At 45.0% G+C, this 18,680-nt stretch overlaps 1 protein-coding gene across 5 annotated transcripts in view; it reads left to right on the top strand.

Annotated features, from left to right (window-relative positions):
- The window catches only part of LOC110498370 (ral GTPase-activating protein subunit alpha-2), a 190,110-nt gene that overhangs the window by 75,264 nt on the left and 96,166 nt on the right, over positions 1–18,680 (top strand). For all 5 annotated transcript variants that reach the window (XM_036954948.1, XM_036954949.1, XM_036954951.1 and 2 more), the window contains exons 5-16: positions 1,047–1,090; positions 3,068–3,248; positions 3,717–3,832; positions 4,034–4,172; positions 5,078–5,277; positions 5,471–5,719; positions 6,133–6,312; positions 6,482–6,616; positions 7,101–7,249; positions 8,269–8,380; positions 9,192–9,429; positions 10,089–10,262. In XM_036954948.1, the coding sequence (XP_036810843.1) occupies positions 1,047–1,090; positions 3,068–3,248; positions 3,717–3,832; positions 4,034–4,172; positions 5,078–5,277; positions 5,471–5,719; positions 6,133–6,312; positions 6,482–6,616; positions 7,101–7,249; positions 8,269–8,380; positions 9,192–9,429; positions 10,089–10,262 (1,917 nt within the window). The remainder of the gene's footprint in view (positions 1–1,046; positions 1,091–3,067; positions 3,249–3,716; positions 3,833–4,033; positions 4,173–5,077; positions 5,278–5,470; positions 5,720–6,132; positions 6,313–6,481; positions 6,617–7,100; positions 7,250–8,268; positions 8,381–9,191; positions 9,430–10,088; positions 10,263–18,680) is intronic.

Here is an 18,680-nt window from a genome sequence, read left to right as displayed (position 1 = left end):
GACTGGTTTATCACCACCCCCAAGGTCAATATGTATTGATGGAACAGACAGACTTTCTTCTCTCTGTGTTAACTGTAGCTCAAATCTAATTGTATGTGTCACTAGCTTCGTAAACAACAGGTGTAGATCAACAGTGAAATGCTTACTTACGGGTCCTTAACCAACAATGCAGAGTTAAAGATTATAAATAAATAATAGAAATAGTGACACGAGGAATACATACACAGTGAAAAAGGAATAACAATAACAAGTCAAAATAATATACAGGAAGTATCAGTACTGAGTCATTGTGCAGGGTACTAGGTAATAACATGGCTATATACAGGGAGTATCAGTACTGAGTCATTGTGCAGGGTACTAGGTAATAAAATGAAAATATACAGGAAGTACCAGTACTAGTTGTTGTGCAGGGTACTAGGTAATAAAATGGCTATATACAGGAAGTACCAGTACTGAGTCATTGTGCAGGGTACTAGGTAATAACATGGTTATATACAGGAAGTACCAGTACTGAGTCATTGTGCAGGGTACTAGGTAATAACATGGCTACATAGAGGGGGTATCAGTACTGAGTCATTGTGCAGGGTACTAGGTAATAACATGGCTATATACAGGAAGTATCAGTACTGAGTTGTTGTGCAGGGTACTAGGTAATAACATGGCTATATACAGGAAGTATCAGTACTGAGTTGTTGTGCAGTGTACTAGGTAATAAAATGGCTATATACAGGAAGTATCAGTACTGAGTCATTGTGCAGGGTACTAGGTAATAACATGGCTATATACAGGAAGTATCAGAACTGAGTCATTGTGCAGGGTACTAGGTGTTGTCGTGCATTCTTCATGACTGTGTTGGTGTGTGTCTGGACCTTGATAGAGCCTTAGTGACGTGGACACAGAGGAAGTCTAATCTCTCGACCCGCTCCACTACAGCCCCATCGATGTATATGTTCAATGTGCAGAGCAATGTCTAGCATTGGAAGATATATCTGTTCTGTGGTGTCAGGATTGTTCTGTTGTTCAAACTCGCACGCTTTCCATTTCAGGTTCTATTCTGAAAAAGCTTTTGCATACTGGAAACTCATTCAAGGTAAGAATTGTTGTGAGTTTTCTCACACAAACCCTTACATTTTTCGCCAACACGACTGTGAAGGACACGGAGCAGTCTGATCAAATCAAATCACATTTATTTATATAGCCCTTCGTACATCAGCTGATATCTCATAGTGCTGTACAGAAACCCAGCCTAAAACCCCAAACAGCAAGCAATGCAGGTGTAGAAGCACGGTGGCTAGGAAAAACTCCCTACAAAGGCCAAAACCTAGGAAGAAACCTAGAGAGGAACCAGGCTATGAGGGGTGGCCAGTCCTCTTCTCGCTGTGCCGGGTGGAGATTATAACAGAACCTGGCCAAGATGTTCAAATGTTCATAAATGACCAGCATGGTCAAATAATAACAATCACAGTAGTTGTCGAGAGTGCAGCAAATGGGTAAATGTCAGTTGGCTTTTCATAGCCGATCATTGAGAGTGTCTCTAGAGAGTTGAAAACAGCAGGTCTGGGACAGGTAGTACGTCCTGTGAACAGGTCAGGATTCCATAGCCGCAGGCAGAACAGTTGACAGGTGGACTGAGGACAGCAAGGAGCCATCATGCCAGGTAGTCCTGAGGCATGGTCCTAGGGCTCAGGTCCTCCGAGGAGAAATACTCCAGATATAACAAACTGACCCTAGACCCCGACACATAAACTACTGCAGCATAAATACTGGAGGCTGAGACAGGAGGGGTCAGGAGACACTGTGGCCCCATCCGATAATACCCCCGGACAGGGCCAAACAGGAAGGATATAACCCCACCCACTTTGCCAAAGCACAGCTCCCACACCACTAGAGGGATATCTTCAACCACCAACTTATTATCCTGAGACAAAACCGAGTATAGCCCACACTGATCTCCGCCACAACCCAAGGGGGGGCGCCAACCCAGACAGGAAGATCACGTCAGTGACTCAACCCACTCAAGTGACGCACCCCTCCTAGGGACGGCATGAAAGAGCACCAGTAAGCCAGTGACTCAGCCCCTGTAATAGGGTTAGAGGCAGAGAATCCCAGTGGAGAGAGGGGAAACGGCCAGGCAGAGACAGCAAGGGCGGTTCGTTGCTCCAGAGCCTTTCCGTTCACCTTCACACTCCTGGGCCAGACTACACTCAATCATATGACCCACTGAAGAGATGAGTCTTCAATAAAGACTTAAAGGTTGAGACCGAGTCTGTGTCTCTCACATGGGTAGGCAGACCATTCCATAAAAATTGAGCTCTTTAGGAGAAAGCCCTGCCTCCAGCTGTTTGCTTAGAAATTCTAGGGACAATTAGGAGGCCGACGTCTTGTGACCGTAGCGTCACAAGGTATGTACGGCAGGACCAAATCAGAAAGATAGGTAGGAGCAAGCCCATGTAATGCTTTGTAGGTTAGCAGTAAAACCTTGAAATCAGCCCTTGCCTTAACAGGAAGCCAGTGTAGGGAGGCTAGCACAGGAGTAATATGATCACATTTTTTGATTCTTGTCAGGATTCTAGCAGCCGTATTTAGCACTAACTGGAGTATATTTGGTGCTTTATCCGGGTAGCCGGAAAGTAGAGCATTGCAGTAATCTAACCTAGAAGTAACAAAAGCATGGATTCATGTTTCTGCATCATTTTTGGACAGAAGGTTTCTGATTTTTGCAATGTTACGTAGATGGAAAAAAGCTGTCCTTGAAACAGTCTTGATATGTTCGTCAAAAGAGAGATCAGGGTCCAGAGTAACGTCAAGGTCCTTAAATTTTATTTGAGACGACTGTACAACCATCAACATTAATTGTCAGATTCAACAGAAAATATCTTTGTTTTTTGGGACCTAGAACAAGCATCTCTGTTTTGTCCGAGTTTAAAAGTAGAAAGTTTGCAGCCATCCACTTCCTTATGTCTGAAACACAGGCTTCTAGCGAGGGCAATTTTGGGGTTTCACTATGTTTCAGGACCATGATCCTGTTCTGTGTATAGTAACATGTCCCCTGTCCTCCTGCTTGCAGATCAGATGTGAGGGAATTCGTCTGTTCCTGCTGTGGCTGCAGGCCCTGCAGAATAACTGTGCGGAGGAGCAGTTCCTCATCTTCGCCTGCCTGGTGCCAGGCTTCCCTGCCGTGCCCTCCACCAGAGGACCCTGCACCCTGGATACCATCATCTACAACCCTTTCTCCAACCCTTCCGATGGTGAGACCCCTCAACGTCACACAAACACTCAAACCTCCTTAGTGCCCCCCGCCCCCCCCCTCCATATTCTGGTCCCCTGCCGCTACAGCTGAATGTGTCCCAGCTTGTTTTCAAGTCCTATTTCAGTACTAACTGGAAGTTGTGCAAATTGAGCTGGTACTGTTGACTGTAATTGTCTGGGTCCTGGGGAATTACACTGATTGTTTCATGAAGTAGGCTGCTGGGGTGAGATGAAGGTTGTCCTCACTCCTCAGAAAGTTTAGAACTGTTTTGTTATTAGTAATATAGTGTTCATCAGTGTGTGTCTCTCTCCCTCTCTCTCGCTCTCTCTCTTTCCCTCTTGCTCTCCCTCTCTCTCCTCTCTCTCACTCTCTCTCTCTTGCTCTCTCTTTCCCTCTTGCTCTCCCTCTCTCTCTCTCTCTCTCTTGCTCTCTCTTTCCCTCTCACTCTCTCTCTTTCCCACAACAGCCAAGGTGGTGCCTGAGGAGATCACCCCACTGGTGCCAGCTGTGCCAGGGGAGAAGCTGGCAGATGACCAGACCTGCTACATCCTCCAAACCCTGCTCAAGTTCATGGTTGTCCAGGTGAGGCTCCAGCTACAAAACAGTCCTATCTAGACGGCACTGGCTGAATCCGAATGTGGCCCTGGTCGAGTTCTTTCAAAATGCACGATCCAATTAAATGAGGTCTTTACTGTAAAACAAAGTAAGGGATCCAGTATAGAGCTTGTCTGGGAGTCTTGTCTGGCTAAGTAGTGACTCGGTGTGTCTCTTTGTGTCTGAAAGGCGTCTAGTTTAGAGTGGAGGAACAAAGACAACCAGGACACCGGCTTCAGGTTTCTCTTCAGTCTGTTCAAGAAGTACTACCTTCCTCACCTCTTCCCCTCCTTCACCAAGCTCACCAACCTCTACAAGCCACTTTTAGGTAGGTGTGTGGGGGTGGGTGTGTGAGTCTGGGTGTCTGGGTGGGCGGGTAAGTGTCTGGGTGGGTCTGGGTGTCTGGGTGGGCGGGTGAGTGCCTGGGTGGGCGGGTGAGTGTCTGGGTGGGTGTGGGTTTTCCCTTTACCGTGAGCAGTCTATATACTGTCATGTGAATATGGGACCATTTGCACTTCTGTTGAGATACTTCATGTGTAACTTTACTCTCTTTCTGACATATTGCTATGTTTTGTTGTTGCGTGTCGCAAATAGGATATTAGTTACCCTCCTTAGAAACCGCTTTGGAGAGGGGTGTAATATCATCTTCCTCTGTTGAACCAGTTCTGTTGTGTAATTGCAGCATCAGGCCTTTACCAAATCCAAAACTTGACCCACAAGCTAATTACTACAGTAAATACACATATATTCCTGAGTTAGGCAATTTAGATGTCTTGTCATGAATCTCCCCTGTTGTAATGATGTACTCTCTTGTCTAAGGATGAATTACATCCATTTTTTGGGCTAATTGCCAGTTAATTGGTATTGAAGCCATGTTTAAAGAGGTTTCATGATGAATTATAGTAATTCAAATCCTTTGACACAATAACCTGGTCCATGAGACTGTGGTTCACTGTAATTATCATGGTACATTCAGGTCTATGGCTTTCAGGGCTGAATTAAACATTTTCATATGATGACCAGTCTTAGCTGACAGTGAAACCAAAGAGAGCAGTGCATTTGAATCTTGTGAAATTATCCACCCACTTTCTGTCTCTTTAACTCTCTCCCTTTATCTTCTTCTCGCTCGCTCTGTGTCTCTGTGTCTCTCTCTGTCTCTATCTCTGAATCTCTGTCTCTGTCTGTCTCTGTGTTTCTGTCTCTCTCTTTGTTTCTCTCTCTCCTCTTCACCAGACCTCCCCCACCACAGACCAAAGCCTCTGTATGTCCCCGTGACCCGTAACAACGAGAGCACGTTCTGTACGAGGGACCAGTACCTAGCTCCCCGTGTGGTCTTTATCACCTGGCTGGTCACCTTCTTCCTGGACAAGAAGTACATCAGCACCCCCAGCGCCAAGAACGGGACGAACGAGGTCATCCCCAAACTAATCCAGGTAGGTCCACTGTCGTACGCTGTACTGTCATCCAGGTTCAGTTTGACACCATGCAGAAAAGATTGAATGGCCAATTCGAAGGAGAAGTTTGGAATAATTTTTGCTTAATATAATGTATACTGGAATCCAGCCCTAAACCTTCTCTACCTCTCACTGGTACTCTGTCCAAACCCTGGCCGTGCTGTGTGTTCAGACTGTCACTGCAGGCAGTAGCAGTCAGGAGAAGGAGAGGGATAAAGACCGTGGTGGTAGTGAGGAGCCCCACGGCCCTACAGAGCCAGAGAAGAGCCACTCTAACAGTAGCACGCTGTCTGACCGGCGCCCCAGCGACTCCAGCCTGTGCAGCATCGACGAGGAGCACCGCAGCGTCTACGACATGGTGCACGGCATCCTGCTCTCCACACGGGACAACATCAACTTCGTCAACGAGGTCTTTCACCAGGTACAGCCCGCAGAGAGATGATGGCGAAGAGATTCCATGTGATTCAATGAGAGTATAAACTGTGCTTTTCTTATGCAAGGGTAGTTTTAGTTGTGAAGCTGATTTCCTCTCATACTCTGCCAGCTTTTAAACATGATGCTCAATAGGAGACCATGTTATATTATTAGTTGTATTGTACTGCTCTCTAGTGGAAAGACACTGTCACTACATCAACTCTATCATCTTAGTTGGAGCAAATGAAATAAAGAATTGGAACGTTTGTCCTTAGCAACCACATCTGCTTTATGCCATTTAACAAACACCTTATTGCTGTTATGATCCTGAAGATAAATGTATTCATTATCCAATACATCTGGCCGTTGTTTCCTCATGTATAATACTGTTTAATAACGGTCTGTGTCGTCCTGCTCCAGGCCTTCCTGTTGCCCTCCTGTGAGACGTCAGCGACCCGGAAGGTGATCAAGGTGTACAGGAAGTGGATCCTGCAGGAGAAGCCAGGCTTCATGACGGAGCCAGAGAAGAGCAGACAGGCTGAGGTGGAGGAGAACCCTGAGCAACTGCTCATCACTGAGACTGACAACACACACACACCGGTAATGTCAATGACACAAACAAACACACACACACACACACACACACACACACAAACAGCACAACAAGTCAGTGGACACACATGCACTAACATTAAATCAGAAATTGTCATTGAGAAACACAACCACTTTCATACTCACATGCTGACTGGATGGTCCTGTCCTCCGGCAGGTGTTGAAAAGTCACTGTCACAAGCGTTCATCCAGTTGGGGAAGAACATACTCTTTCAGCAGTGCCATCAGCCGGGGCTGTCTCACAGAGGAACAGAACAGAGACATCAAGGCTGGCATCCAGCCCACCCTGCAGGTGTGTGTGTGTGTGCGTGTGTGTGTGTGTGTGGTACGTGGTTCGGTGTGTGGTACGTGGTTGGGTGTGTGGTACGTGGTTGGGTGTGTGGTACGTGGTTGGGTGTGTGGTACGTGGTTGGGTGTGTGGTACGTGGTTGGGTGTGTGGTACGTGGTTGGGTGTGTGGTACGTGGTTGGGTGTGTGGTGTGTGTGTGTGTGTGGTACGTGGTTGTGTGTGTGTGGTACGTGGTTGTGTGTGTGTGGTACGTGGTTGTGTGTGTGTGTGTGTGTGTGTGTGTGTGGTACGTGGTTGTGTGTGTGTGTGGTACGTGGTTGTGTGTGGTACGTGGTTGTGTGTGTGTGTGGTACGTGGTTGTGTGTGTGTTTTGAGAGAGTGAGAGTATGTCCTCTGTCTTTTGTAACCTCTGTTTGACCTCTGTGGCCAGCAATGTGTTTGTATCTCGTCAACCCTGACCATAGTTTATTCGTTGCTCTTTCCCCAGGTGTTCCTGACCAACTCTGCCAACGTGTTTCTACTGGAGCCATGCCAGGACGTGCCCAAACTACTGGACAACCAGGTGGAGGTGTGCAAGGGGGTGCTGAGCATCTACCGCCACATGATCATGGAGCACGCCATGAACACACAGACATGGTACGGCAGTCAGCACCTCATACGCGTACGGATATAAACTAAACAGTGCCACAGTGCAAAGGCTATAGACTGTGTATTGTGTACACCCACTAGTTTAATGCAATCATTCGAAACCAAGCTGTTGCTTGTACCTGAAGGACTGTAATACCAGACAGACCTGGACAGAAACTGTTGTATACTCATCTACTGAGACACAGTGATGGACGATGATGGACTAATGCCCTCTGGTGTGTGTGTGTGTCCTGGTGTGTGTGTCCGTGTGTCCCCTGGTGTGTGTGTCCCCTGGTGTGTGTGTCCCCTGGTGTGTGTGTCCCCTGGTGTGTGTGTCCCCTGGTGTGTGTGTCCCCTGGTGTGTGTGTCCCCTGGTGTGTGTGTGTCCCCTGGTGTGTGTGTGTCCCCTGGTGTGTGTGTGTCCCCTGGTGTGTGTGTGTCCCCTGGTGTGTGTGTGTCCCCTGGTGTGTGTGTGTCCTGGTGTGTGTGTGTGTGTGTCTGTCCTGGTGTGTGTGTGTGTGTGTCTGTCCTGGTGTGTGTGTGTGTGTGTGTCTGTCCTGGTGTGTGTGTGTGTGTGTGTCTGTCCTGGTGTGTGTGTGTCCTGGTGTGTGTGTGTCCTGGTGTGTGTGTGTCCTGGTGTGTGTGTGTGTGTGTGTGTGTGTGTGTGTGTCCGTCCTGGTGTGTGTCCGTCCTGGTGTGTGTGTGTGTCCTGGTGTGTGTGTCCGTCCTGGTGTGTGTGTGTCCTGGTGTGTGTCCCGGTGTGTGTGTGTGTGTGTGTCCTGGTGTGTGGATCCTGGTGTGTGTGTGTGTGTGTCATTGTGTGTGTCTGTGTGTGTGTGTGTGTGTGTATGATTGTCCTGGTGTGTTTGTCCTGGTGTGTGTGTGTGTTTGTCTTGGTGTGTGTGTTTGTCTTGGTGTGTGTGTTTGTCCTGGTGTGTGTGTGTGTGTGTGTGTGTGTGTTTGTCCTGGTGTGTGTGTGTTTGTCCTGGTGTGTGTGTGTTTGTCCTGGTGTGTGTGTGTGTGTGTAGGCAGCAGATGCTACAGGTGCTGCTGAGGATCACTGAGGCGGTGATGAAGAGGCCTCAGGAGAACCAAAGAAAAGACCCCTTCGCTGAGAGCCTGGCTGCCATCCTCTTCAGGGTAAGTCTGTCTGGGGATCATCCTATTGCTCCTATATCCTCTCTTACTGTTAGTTGTTCTGATACCTCTGTTAGAGGAAGCCCTACTAAGCTACAGGAAATGGTTGTTGTCCATGATGATAATATAATGTGTTAATGTTCAGGGGAGTCAAGCACCCCATAAGTCTGAGACGGCACAATGCACGTGAAGATTGCTGGGGGGTGGTCCAGAGGGGGACTGTTGGACAATTTTGCATTATCAAACACGTGAAACTGCTTTTTCCTGCAGAGCCATAATCATTGTTTAATTCTATGTAAAAAAAACAACAACATTCAAATAAGTCTGTTTTTCTGCATATTTAAGCATTCCCCTTTAAAGAAACAAATATGCTTCTCTGCATCTTTACTAAAAATCTGGGTAAAAGATTGAAAGGAATGTCTTATTCAGTACATTTAGTTATTGCTTGCTTTTCTATTGTCTACCAACCTTTCCAGCAGTCATGTAAAAGATAGTTAGACAAGCTAGCTACTCTAACTCGATAGCCTGAAATGGCTTCTGGGTAGTTAGTTATGAGGTTGGGAGATTGGGAACCTATCTGGGTTAGCTAAAGACAAATTCATAAAATTGCTAATGAGCAGTAGTATTACAGAGAAAAAACGACGTTTGATATTTTTTAAACAGGACAAATCTGCTCCCTATGGGTAACTTTAATGTTGCAGCTATAATGGCTTGTTAGTTGTTGGTGTTTTGATTCCAAGCCAATGAGAACCAGCTGTCTGGCCCTGATGATTAATGAGATATGTTTTGTGTGCCCCTGTACATCCTCCCCCAGACAATCATCGTGGCGTGGGTACGGGCCAACCTGTGTGTCTTCATCTCTCGGGAGCTGTGGGACGAGCTGCTGTCTGTGCTGTCGTCTCTGACAGGCTGGGAGGAGCTGGTGACAGAGTGGGCCAGCATCATGGATTCTCTGACCGCTGTCTTGGCCCGCTCCGTCTATGGCCTGGACATGAGCAACCTGCCCCTGGACAAACTCAGTGAACAGAAGGAGAAGAAACAGAGGGGACGGGGTAAGGAGGCAGGGAGAGAGGGGGGGAGAGGGTCGCAGGGGGGAGGGGGGAGAGGGAGAGGGGAGAGGGGGGAGAGGGAGAGGGGAGAGGGGGGAGAGGGAGAGGGGAGAGGGAGAGAGAGGGGGGAAGAGGGAGAGAGAGGGGGGAAGAGGGAGAGAGAGGGGGGAAGAGGGAGAGAGTGGGGGGAAGAGGGAGAGAGAGGGGGGAAGAGGGAGAGAGAGGGGGGAAGAGGGAGAGAGAGGGGGGAAGAGGGAGAGAGAGGGGGGAAGAGGGAGAGAGAGGGGGGTAGAGGGAGAGAGGGGTAGAGGGAGAGAGGGGTAGAGGGAGAGGGGGAGAGATGGGTAGAGGGGAGAGAGAGGGGAGGGGGGGAGAGAGGGAGGGAGGGAGAGAGAGAGGGAGGGGGTAAGGAGGGAGAGGGGAGGGGGAGAGAGAGGGAGGGGGTAAGGAGGGAGAGAGGGAGGGAGAGAGAGGGAGGGGGTAAGGAGGGAGAGAGGGAGGGGGTAAGGAGGGAGAGAGAGATGCAGGGATAGTGGTGGGTAATGCAGTATAAGCCTCAGTTCAAATAGCAGCAATGGTAGAACTCAAGATTCCGTCTCTCTTTTTTATTTTCTATTGATATTATTTATGTGTCTGTCTCTCTCTCTCTGTATGTCTCTCAGGAGTGGTCCAGGACTCCCAGAAAGCAGCAGCGGTGGCCAGGTCATTCTCTCTGAGCTGGAGGAACCAGGGAGACCAGCAGGGGGTCCAGGAGCCCATGAGGTTCCGCAGCGCTACCACCTCAGGGGCCCCTGGCGTGGAGAAGGCCCGCAACAATGTCCGACAGAAAGCCACAGGTGAACACACACTACTATAATGAAGTGACATTTTGCCAGTGCCAAATGTGGCCCAAATAAAGATCTGTTGAATCCCTCTATGACACTCTGGTGTTTGATAGATTTGCCACCCTACCAGCTGTAGACCAGACTCTCTGTAGACTCCACAGTGAGTCTATATAAAAGAAGGTCATGTGTGTGTTAGCCCGGGTGTTGGTGAAAGGCTCAACACTAAGCACAAAAGAACAGCAGATAATCTCTGTTGTTCCTGTCAAATGTCATTGGCCAATGTCATCATGTTTCTGTGTCAGTTCTGTGGCACACACACACACACACACACACACACACACACACACACACACAGGAACACCGCCAGGGATTTTGGGCTCCATGATAATATATCACATTGGGCCCCACCACCACAGGCCACACCAACCCTGCGCAATTGCTGTAACCACACACCTCCAGAACCCAATCAACCCGTTAAAAGCTTTAACCGTAGCTTTGTAGGATATTTACTGAAATGAGCTGTGAAAATAGAACCCTGTGCAACATTGTGGAATTCACTATTTGAAGCAAGACTGATCCCCTCTATAAGAAATGTGCTAAAGGATGTCTTTTACAGTCTACGTGTAATTTATTTGAATGTTAAAATTCTCTTAACATTAATGAATAACTTAACATAAATGTTACTTAAATATACATTAGGAACATTATCATCTATAGAATGATATAACAAACCAAAGAATAAAATAAGCAGCAGATTGTTGAACTAAGTAAACATACCAACAAGACAATAAGCAGCAGATTGTTGAACTAAGTATACATACCAACAAGACAATAAGCAGCAGATTGTTGAACTAAGTATACATACCAACAAGACAATCAGCAGCAGATTGTTGAACTAAGTATACATACCAACAAGACAATCAGCAGCAGATTGTTGAACTAAGTATACATACCAACAAGACAATCAGCAGCAGATTGTTGAACTAAGTATACATACCAACAAGACAATAAGCAGCAGATTGTTGAACTAAGTATACATACCAACAAGACAATCAGCAGCAGATTGTTGAACTAAGTATACATACCAACAAGACAATAAGCAGCAGATTGTTGAACTAAGTATACATACCAACAAGACAATAAGCAGCAGATTGTTGAACTAAGTATACATACCAACAAGACAATCAGCAGCAGATTGTTGAACTAAGTATACATACCAACAAGACAATAAGCAGCAGATTGTTGAACTAAGTATACATACCAACAAGACAATAAGCAGCAGATTGTTGAACTAAGTATACATACCAACAAGACAATAAGCAGCAGATTGTTGAACTAAGTATACATACCAACAAGACAATCAGCAGCAGATTGTTGAACTAAGTATACATACCAACAAGACAATAAGCAGCAGATTGTTGAACTAAGTATACATACCAACAAGACAATCAGCAGCAGATTGTTGAACTAAGTATACATACCAACAAGACAATAAGCAGCAGATTGTTGAACTAAGTATACATACCAACAAGACAATAAGCAGCAGATTGTTGAACTAAGTATACATACCAACAAGACAATCAGCAGTAGATTGTTGAACTAAGTATACATACCAACAAGACAACCAGCAGCAGATTGTTGAACTAAGTATACATACCAACAAGACAATCAGCAGCAGATTGTTGAACTAAGTATACATACCAACAAGACAATAAGCAGCAGATTGTTGAACTAAGTATACATACCAACAAGACAATAAGCAGCAGATTGTTGAACTAAGTATACATACCAACAAGACAACCAGCAGCAGATTGTTGAACTAAGTATACATACCAACAAGACAATCAGCAGCAGATTGTTGAACTAAGTATACATACCAACAAGACAATAAGCAGCAGATTGTTGAACTAAGTATACATACCAACAAGACAATAAGCAGCAGATTGTTGAACTAAGTATACATACCAACAAGACAATAAGCAGCAGATTGTTGAACTAAGTATACATACCAACAAGACAATAAGCAGCAGATTGTTGAACTAAGTATACATACCAACAAGACAATAAGCAGCAGATTGTTGAACTAAGTATACATACCAACAAGACAATAAGCAGCAGATTGTTGAACTAAGTATACATACCAACAAGACAATAAGCAGCAGATTGTTGAACTAAGTATACATACCAACAAGACAATAAGCAGCAGATTGTTGAACTAAGTATACATACCAACAAGACAATAAGCAGCAGATTGTTGAACTAAGTAAACATACCAACAAGACAATAAGCAGCAGATTGTTGAACTAAGTAAACATACCAACAAGACAATAAGCAGCAGATTGTTGAACTAAGTATACATACCAACAAGACAATAAGCAGCAGATTGTTGAACTAAGTATACATACCAACAAGACAATAAGCAGCAGATTGTTGAACTAAGTAAACATACCAACAAGACAATAAGCAGCAGATTGTTGAACTAAGTAAACATACCAACAAGACAATAAGCAGCAGATTGTTGAACTAAGTATACATACCAACAAGACAACCAGCAGCAGATTGTTGAACTAAGTAAACATACCAACAAGACAATAAGCAGCAGATTGTTGAACTAAGTATACATACCAACAAGACAATAAGCAGCAGATTGTTGAACTAAGTATACATACCAACAAGACAATAAGCAGCAGATTGTTGAACTAAGTATACATACCAACAAGACAATAAGCAGCAGATTGTTGAACTAAGTATACATACCAACAAGACAATAAGCAGCAGATTGTTGAACTAAGTATACATACCAACAAGACAATCAGCAGCAGATTGTTGAACTAAGTATACATACCAACAAGACAATCAGCAGCAGATTGTTGAACTAAGTATACATACCAACAAGACAATCAGCAGCAGATTGTTGAACTAAGTATACATACCAACAAGACAATAAGCAGCAGATTGTTGAACTAAGTAAACATACCAACAAGACAATAAGCAGCAGATTGTTGAACTAAGTATACATACCAACAAGACAATAAGCAGCAGATTGTTGAACTAAGTATACATACCAACAAGACAATAAGCAGCAGATTGTTGAACTAAGTATACATACCAACAAGACAATCAGCAGCAGATTGTTGAACTAAGTATACATACCAACAAGACAATCAGCAGCAGATTGTTGAACTAAGTATACATACCAACAAGACAATAAGCAGCAGATTGTTGAACTAAGTATACATACCAACAAGACAATAAGCAGCAGATTGTTGAACTAAGTATACATACCAACAAGACAATAAGCAGCAGATTGTTGAACTAAGTATACATACCAACAAGACAATAAGCAGCAGATTGTTGAACTAAGTATACATACCAACAAGACAATAAGCAGCAGATTGTTGAACTAAGTATACATACCAACAAGACAATCAGCAGCAGATTGTTGAACTAAGTATACATACCAACAAGACAATAAGCAGCAGATTGTTGAACTAAGTATACATACCAACAAGACAATAAGCAGCAGATTGTTGAACTAAGTATACATACCAACAAGACAATAAGCAGCAGATTGTTGAACTAAGTATACATACCAACAAGACAATCAGCAGCAGATTGTTGAACTAAGTATACATACCAACAAGACAATCAGCAGCAGATTGTTGAACTAAGTATACATACCAACAAGACAATCAGCAGCAGATTGTTGAACTAAGTATACATACCAACAAGACAATCAGCAGTAGATTGTTGAACTAAGTATACATACCAACAAGACAATAAGCAGCAGATTGTTGAACTAAGTATACATACCAACAAGACAATAAGCAGCAGATTGTTGAACTAAGTATACATACCAACAAGACAATCAGCAGCAGATTGTTGAACTAAGTATACATACCAACAAGACAATAAGCAGCAGATTGTTGAACTAAGTATACATACCAACAAGACAATCAGCAGCAGATTGTTGAACTAAGTATACATACCAACAAGACAATAAGCAGCAGATTGTTGAACTAAGTATACATACCAACAAGACAATAAGCAGCAGATTGTTGAACTAAGTATACATACCAACAAGACAATCAGCAGCAGATTGTTGAACTAAGTATACATACCAACAAGACAATCAGCAGCAGATTGTTGAACTAAGTATACATACCAACAAGACAATAAGCAGCAGATTGTTGAACTAAGTATACATACCAACAAGACAATCAGCAGCAGATTGTTGAACTAAGTATACATACCAACAAGACAATAAGCAGCAGATTGTTGAACTAAGTATACATACCAACAAGACAATCAGCAGCAGATTGTTGAACTAAGTATACATACCAACAAGACAATAAGCAGCAGATTGTTGAACTAAGTATACATACCAACAAGACAATCAGCAGCAGATTGTTGAACTAAGTATACATACCAACAAGACAACCAGCAGCAGATTGTTGAACTAAGTATACATACCAACAAGACAATAAGCAGCAGATTGTTGAACTAAGTATACATACCAACAAGACAATCAGCAGCAGATTGTTGAACTAAGTAATCATACCAACAAGACAATAAGCAGCAGATTGTTGAACTAAGTATACATACCAACAAGACAATAAGCAGCAGATTGTTGAACTAAGTATACATACCAACAAGACAATCAGCAGCAGATTGTTGAACTAAGTATACATACCAACAAGACAATAAGCAGCAGATTGTTGAACTAAGTATACATACCAACAAGACAATCAGCAGCAGATTGTTGAACTAAGTATACATACCAACAAGACAATCAGCAGCAGATTGTTGAACTAAGTATACATACCAACAAGACAATAAGCAGCAGATTGTTGAACTAAGTATACATACCAACAAGACAATAAGCAGCAGATTGTTGAACTAAGTATACATACCAACAAGACAATCAGCAGCAGATTGTTGAACTAAGTAAACATACCAACAAGACAATAAGCAGCAGATTGTTGAACTAAGTAAACATACCAACAAGACAATAAGCAGCAGATTGTTGAACTAAGTATACATACCAACAAGACAATAAGCAGCAGATTGTTGAACTAAGTATACATACCAACAAGACAATAAGCAGCAGATTGTTGAACTAAGTATACATACCAACAAGACAATAAGCAGCAGATTGTTGAACTAAGTATACATACCAACAAGACAATCAGCAGCAGATTGTTGAACTAAGTATACACACCAACAAGACAATCAGCAGCAGATTGTTGAACTAAGTATACATACCAACAAGACAATAAGCAGCAGATTGTTGAACTAAGTATACATACCAACAAGACAATAAGCAGCAGATTGTTGAACTAAGTATACATACCAACAAGACAATAAGCAGCAGATTGTTGAACTAAGTATACATACCAACAAGACAATCAGCAGCAGATTGTTGAACTAAGTATACATACCAACAAGACAATAAGCAGCTGTAAAGGTGGAAATGGAAACCAAAATGGGAATTAAAAGGCCTGATAGTGTCGCTAGAGGAAAGGTCAAGAGGTCACCAAATCAATAGGTTTCTTCCACTTGGGGTCTTGATTGTGCACAACAAATTTTATGTCAATCCAGCCATTACTTTGAGATACATCTTGTTCTCAGTCTTGTTCTCAGTCTTGTTCTCAGTCTTGTTCTCAGTCTTGTTCTCAGTATGTGGGCATCATGTGTGTAGTGATCCAATATCCACAGCCATGCCATTAAACAGTTGTCACAAACAGCCCAGCGCCCAGCCTTCTTGCTAACAAAGTCACTGATCAGGTCTTTGAAGTCCAGCTTTCTAGTTAACTGACTTTCAATGGACAGCATGGCAAGACTGCAAAGCCTGTCCTGGGACATAGTGGACCTCAAATAGTTTTTAAAATCAGTTTTAGCTCACTGAAAGCTCTCTCACCACCAGCAACAGTCACAGGCAGTGTGCAAAACATACGTAAAGCAATGCATACTTCTCCAAAAATGCTTTGCAGCTGCATCTTACAAATTATATTCAGGAGACCAAGAGGGGACAAGTTAGTGGAATGTGTCAGCATATACAGTGTTCAGGAGACCAAGAGGGGACAAGTTAGGGGGGACAAGTGGCAGCATATACAGTGTTCAGGTGTACAGTGTTCATGTGTCAGGAGACCAAGAGGGGACAAGTTAGGGGGGTAAGTGGCAGCAAATACAGTGTTCAGGTGTCAGGAGACCAAGAGGGGACAAGTTAGGGGGGGTAAGTGGCAGCATATACAGTGTTCAGGTGTACAGTGTTCAGGTGTCAGGAGACCAAGAGGGGACAAGTTAAGGGGGGTAAGTGGCAGCATATACAGTGTTCAGGTGTCAGGAGACCAAGAGGGGACAAGTTAAGGGGGGTAAGTGGCAGCATATACAGTGTTCAGGTGTACAGTGTTCAGGTGTCAGGAGACCAAGAGGGGACAAGTTAGGGGGGTAAGTGGCAGCATATACAGTGATCAGGTGTCAGGAGACAAAGAGGGAACAAGTTAGGGGGGGAAGTGGCAGCATATACAGTGTTCAGGTGTACAGTGTTCAGGTGTCAGGAGACAAAGAGGAAACAAGTTAGGGGGGGAAGTGGCAGCATATACAGTGTTCAGGTGTACAGTGTTCAGGTGTCAGGAGACAAAGAGGGAACAAGTTAGGGGGGGAAGTGGCAGCATATACAGTGTTCAGGTGTACAGTGTTCAGGTGTCAGGAGACAAAGAGGGAACAAGTTAGGGGGGATAAGTGGCAGCATATACAGTGTTCAGGTGTACAGTGTTCAGGTGTCAGGAGACAAAGAGGGAACAAGTTAGGGGGGTAAGTGGCAGCATATACAGTGTTCAGGTGTCAGGAGACAAAGAGGGAACAAGTTAGGGGGGGAAGTGGCAGCATATACAGTGTTCAGGTGTACATTGTTCAGGTGTCAGGAGACAAAGAGGGAACAAGTTAGGGGGGATAAGTGGCAGCATATACAGTGTTCAGGTGTACAGTGTTCAGGTGTCAGGAGACAGAGGGAACAAGTTAGGGGGGGAAGTGGCAGCATATACAGTGTTCAGGTGTACAGTGTTCAGGTGTCAGGAGACAGAGGGAACAAGTTAGGGGGGATAAGTGGCAGCATATACAGTGTTCAGGTGTCTTACTTCATGTTGAAACTCAGGTGTAAGATCTCTGGAATACTTCATGATCAGTGGTTGGCCCACAGAAGGGACTTTATCCTCACTAATCAGCCCAACTTTCAGAACAGCAGAAAATGATTCTACAATTTTTTGCGGTGTTCTGGAACCTAGTGTCCAGGTCACTTATGATGTTGTCCATAGCAGTAAAAAAACCCACTGTGTTCTGAAACACCGTTGCTGTCTCCTCTTGAGCGGTCTCATCATGGAATCTCTTCCTTTTCCTCTGCCGGCTGTGTTCCTTGCTAAATTGCGGTGCAACATCCATTTGCGTAGCAGTCAGTGTTTCCGCAGACAGGAGAGATTTCCATCCAACTCTAAGAGCCTGCATCTCTTCCTTTTAAGGCTCTGATATTGGCTGCCTCTGTGTCAAGTGACATTTTCCTGACTGGAGAATCACATTCCTGTCCTCAATGCATTGCAGTACCTGCAATTATGCCAACTGACATGTCATTCAACACAATGCTGCTCACCTCCTTCAGTTGTGAGTAGGGCTGGTTCAGGGGTATGGGGATGGGGAGACAGGGCTGGTTCAGGGGTATGGGGATGGGGAGACCAAGCTGGTTCAGGGGTATGGGGAGACGGGGATGGTTCAGGGGTATGGGGATGGGGAGACGGGGATGGTTCAGGGGTATGGGGATGTGGAGACGGGGATGGTTCAGGGGTATGGGGATGGGGAGACGGGGATGGTTCAGGGGTATGGGGATGGGGAGACCAAGCTGGTTCAGGGGTATGGGGATGGGGAGACCAAGCTGGTTCAGGGGTATGGGGATGGGGAGACGAAGCTGGTTCAGGGGTATGGGGATGGGGAGACGGGGATGGTTCAGGGGTATGGGGATGGGGAGACGGGGATGGTTCAGGGGTATGGGAATGGGGAGACGGGGATGGTTCAGGGGGATGGGGAGACGGGGATGGTTCAGGGGTATGGGGATGGGGAGATGGGGATGGGGAGACGGGGCTGGTTCAGGGGTATGGGGATGGGGAGACGGGACTGGTTCAGGGGTATGGGGATGGGGGGATGGTTCAGGGGTATGGGGATGGGGAGACGGGGCTGGTTCAGGGGTATGGGGATGGGGAGACGGGGCTGGTTCTCTCTCTCTCTCTCTCTCTCTCTCTCTCTCTCGGTCTCTCTCTGTGTGTCTGTGTCTCTTTGTCTCTCTGTCTATGTCTCTTTGTCTCTCTGTGTGTCTGTCTCTCTGTTAATCTCTCTCTCTCCTGAATGACTGATAGTATCTCTGCTCACTGAAGAGCTTGTTGA

The sequence above is a fragment of the Oncorhynchus mykiss genome, chromosome 19 (assembly GCF_013265735.2).
Source record: "Oncorhynchus mykiss isolate Arlee chromosome 19, USDA_OmykA_1.1, whole genome shotgun sequence".
Lineage (NCBI taxonomy): Eukaryota > Metazoa > Chordata > Actinopteri > Salmoniformes > Salmonidae > Oncorhynchus > Oncorhynchus mykiss.
This window is presented reverse-complemented; position numbering and strand designations above follow the sequence as displayed.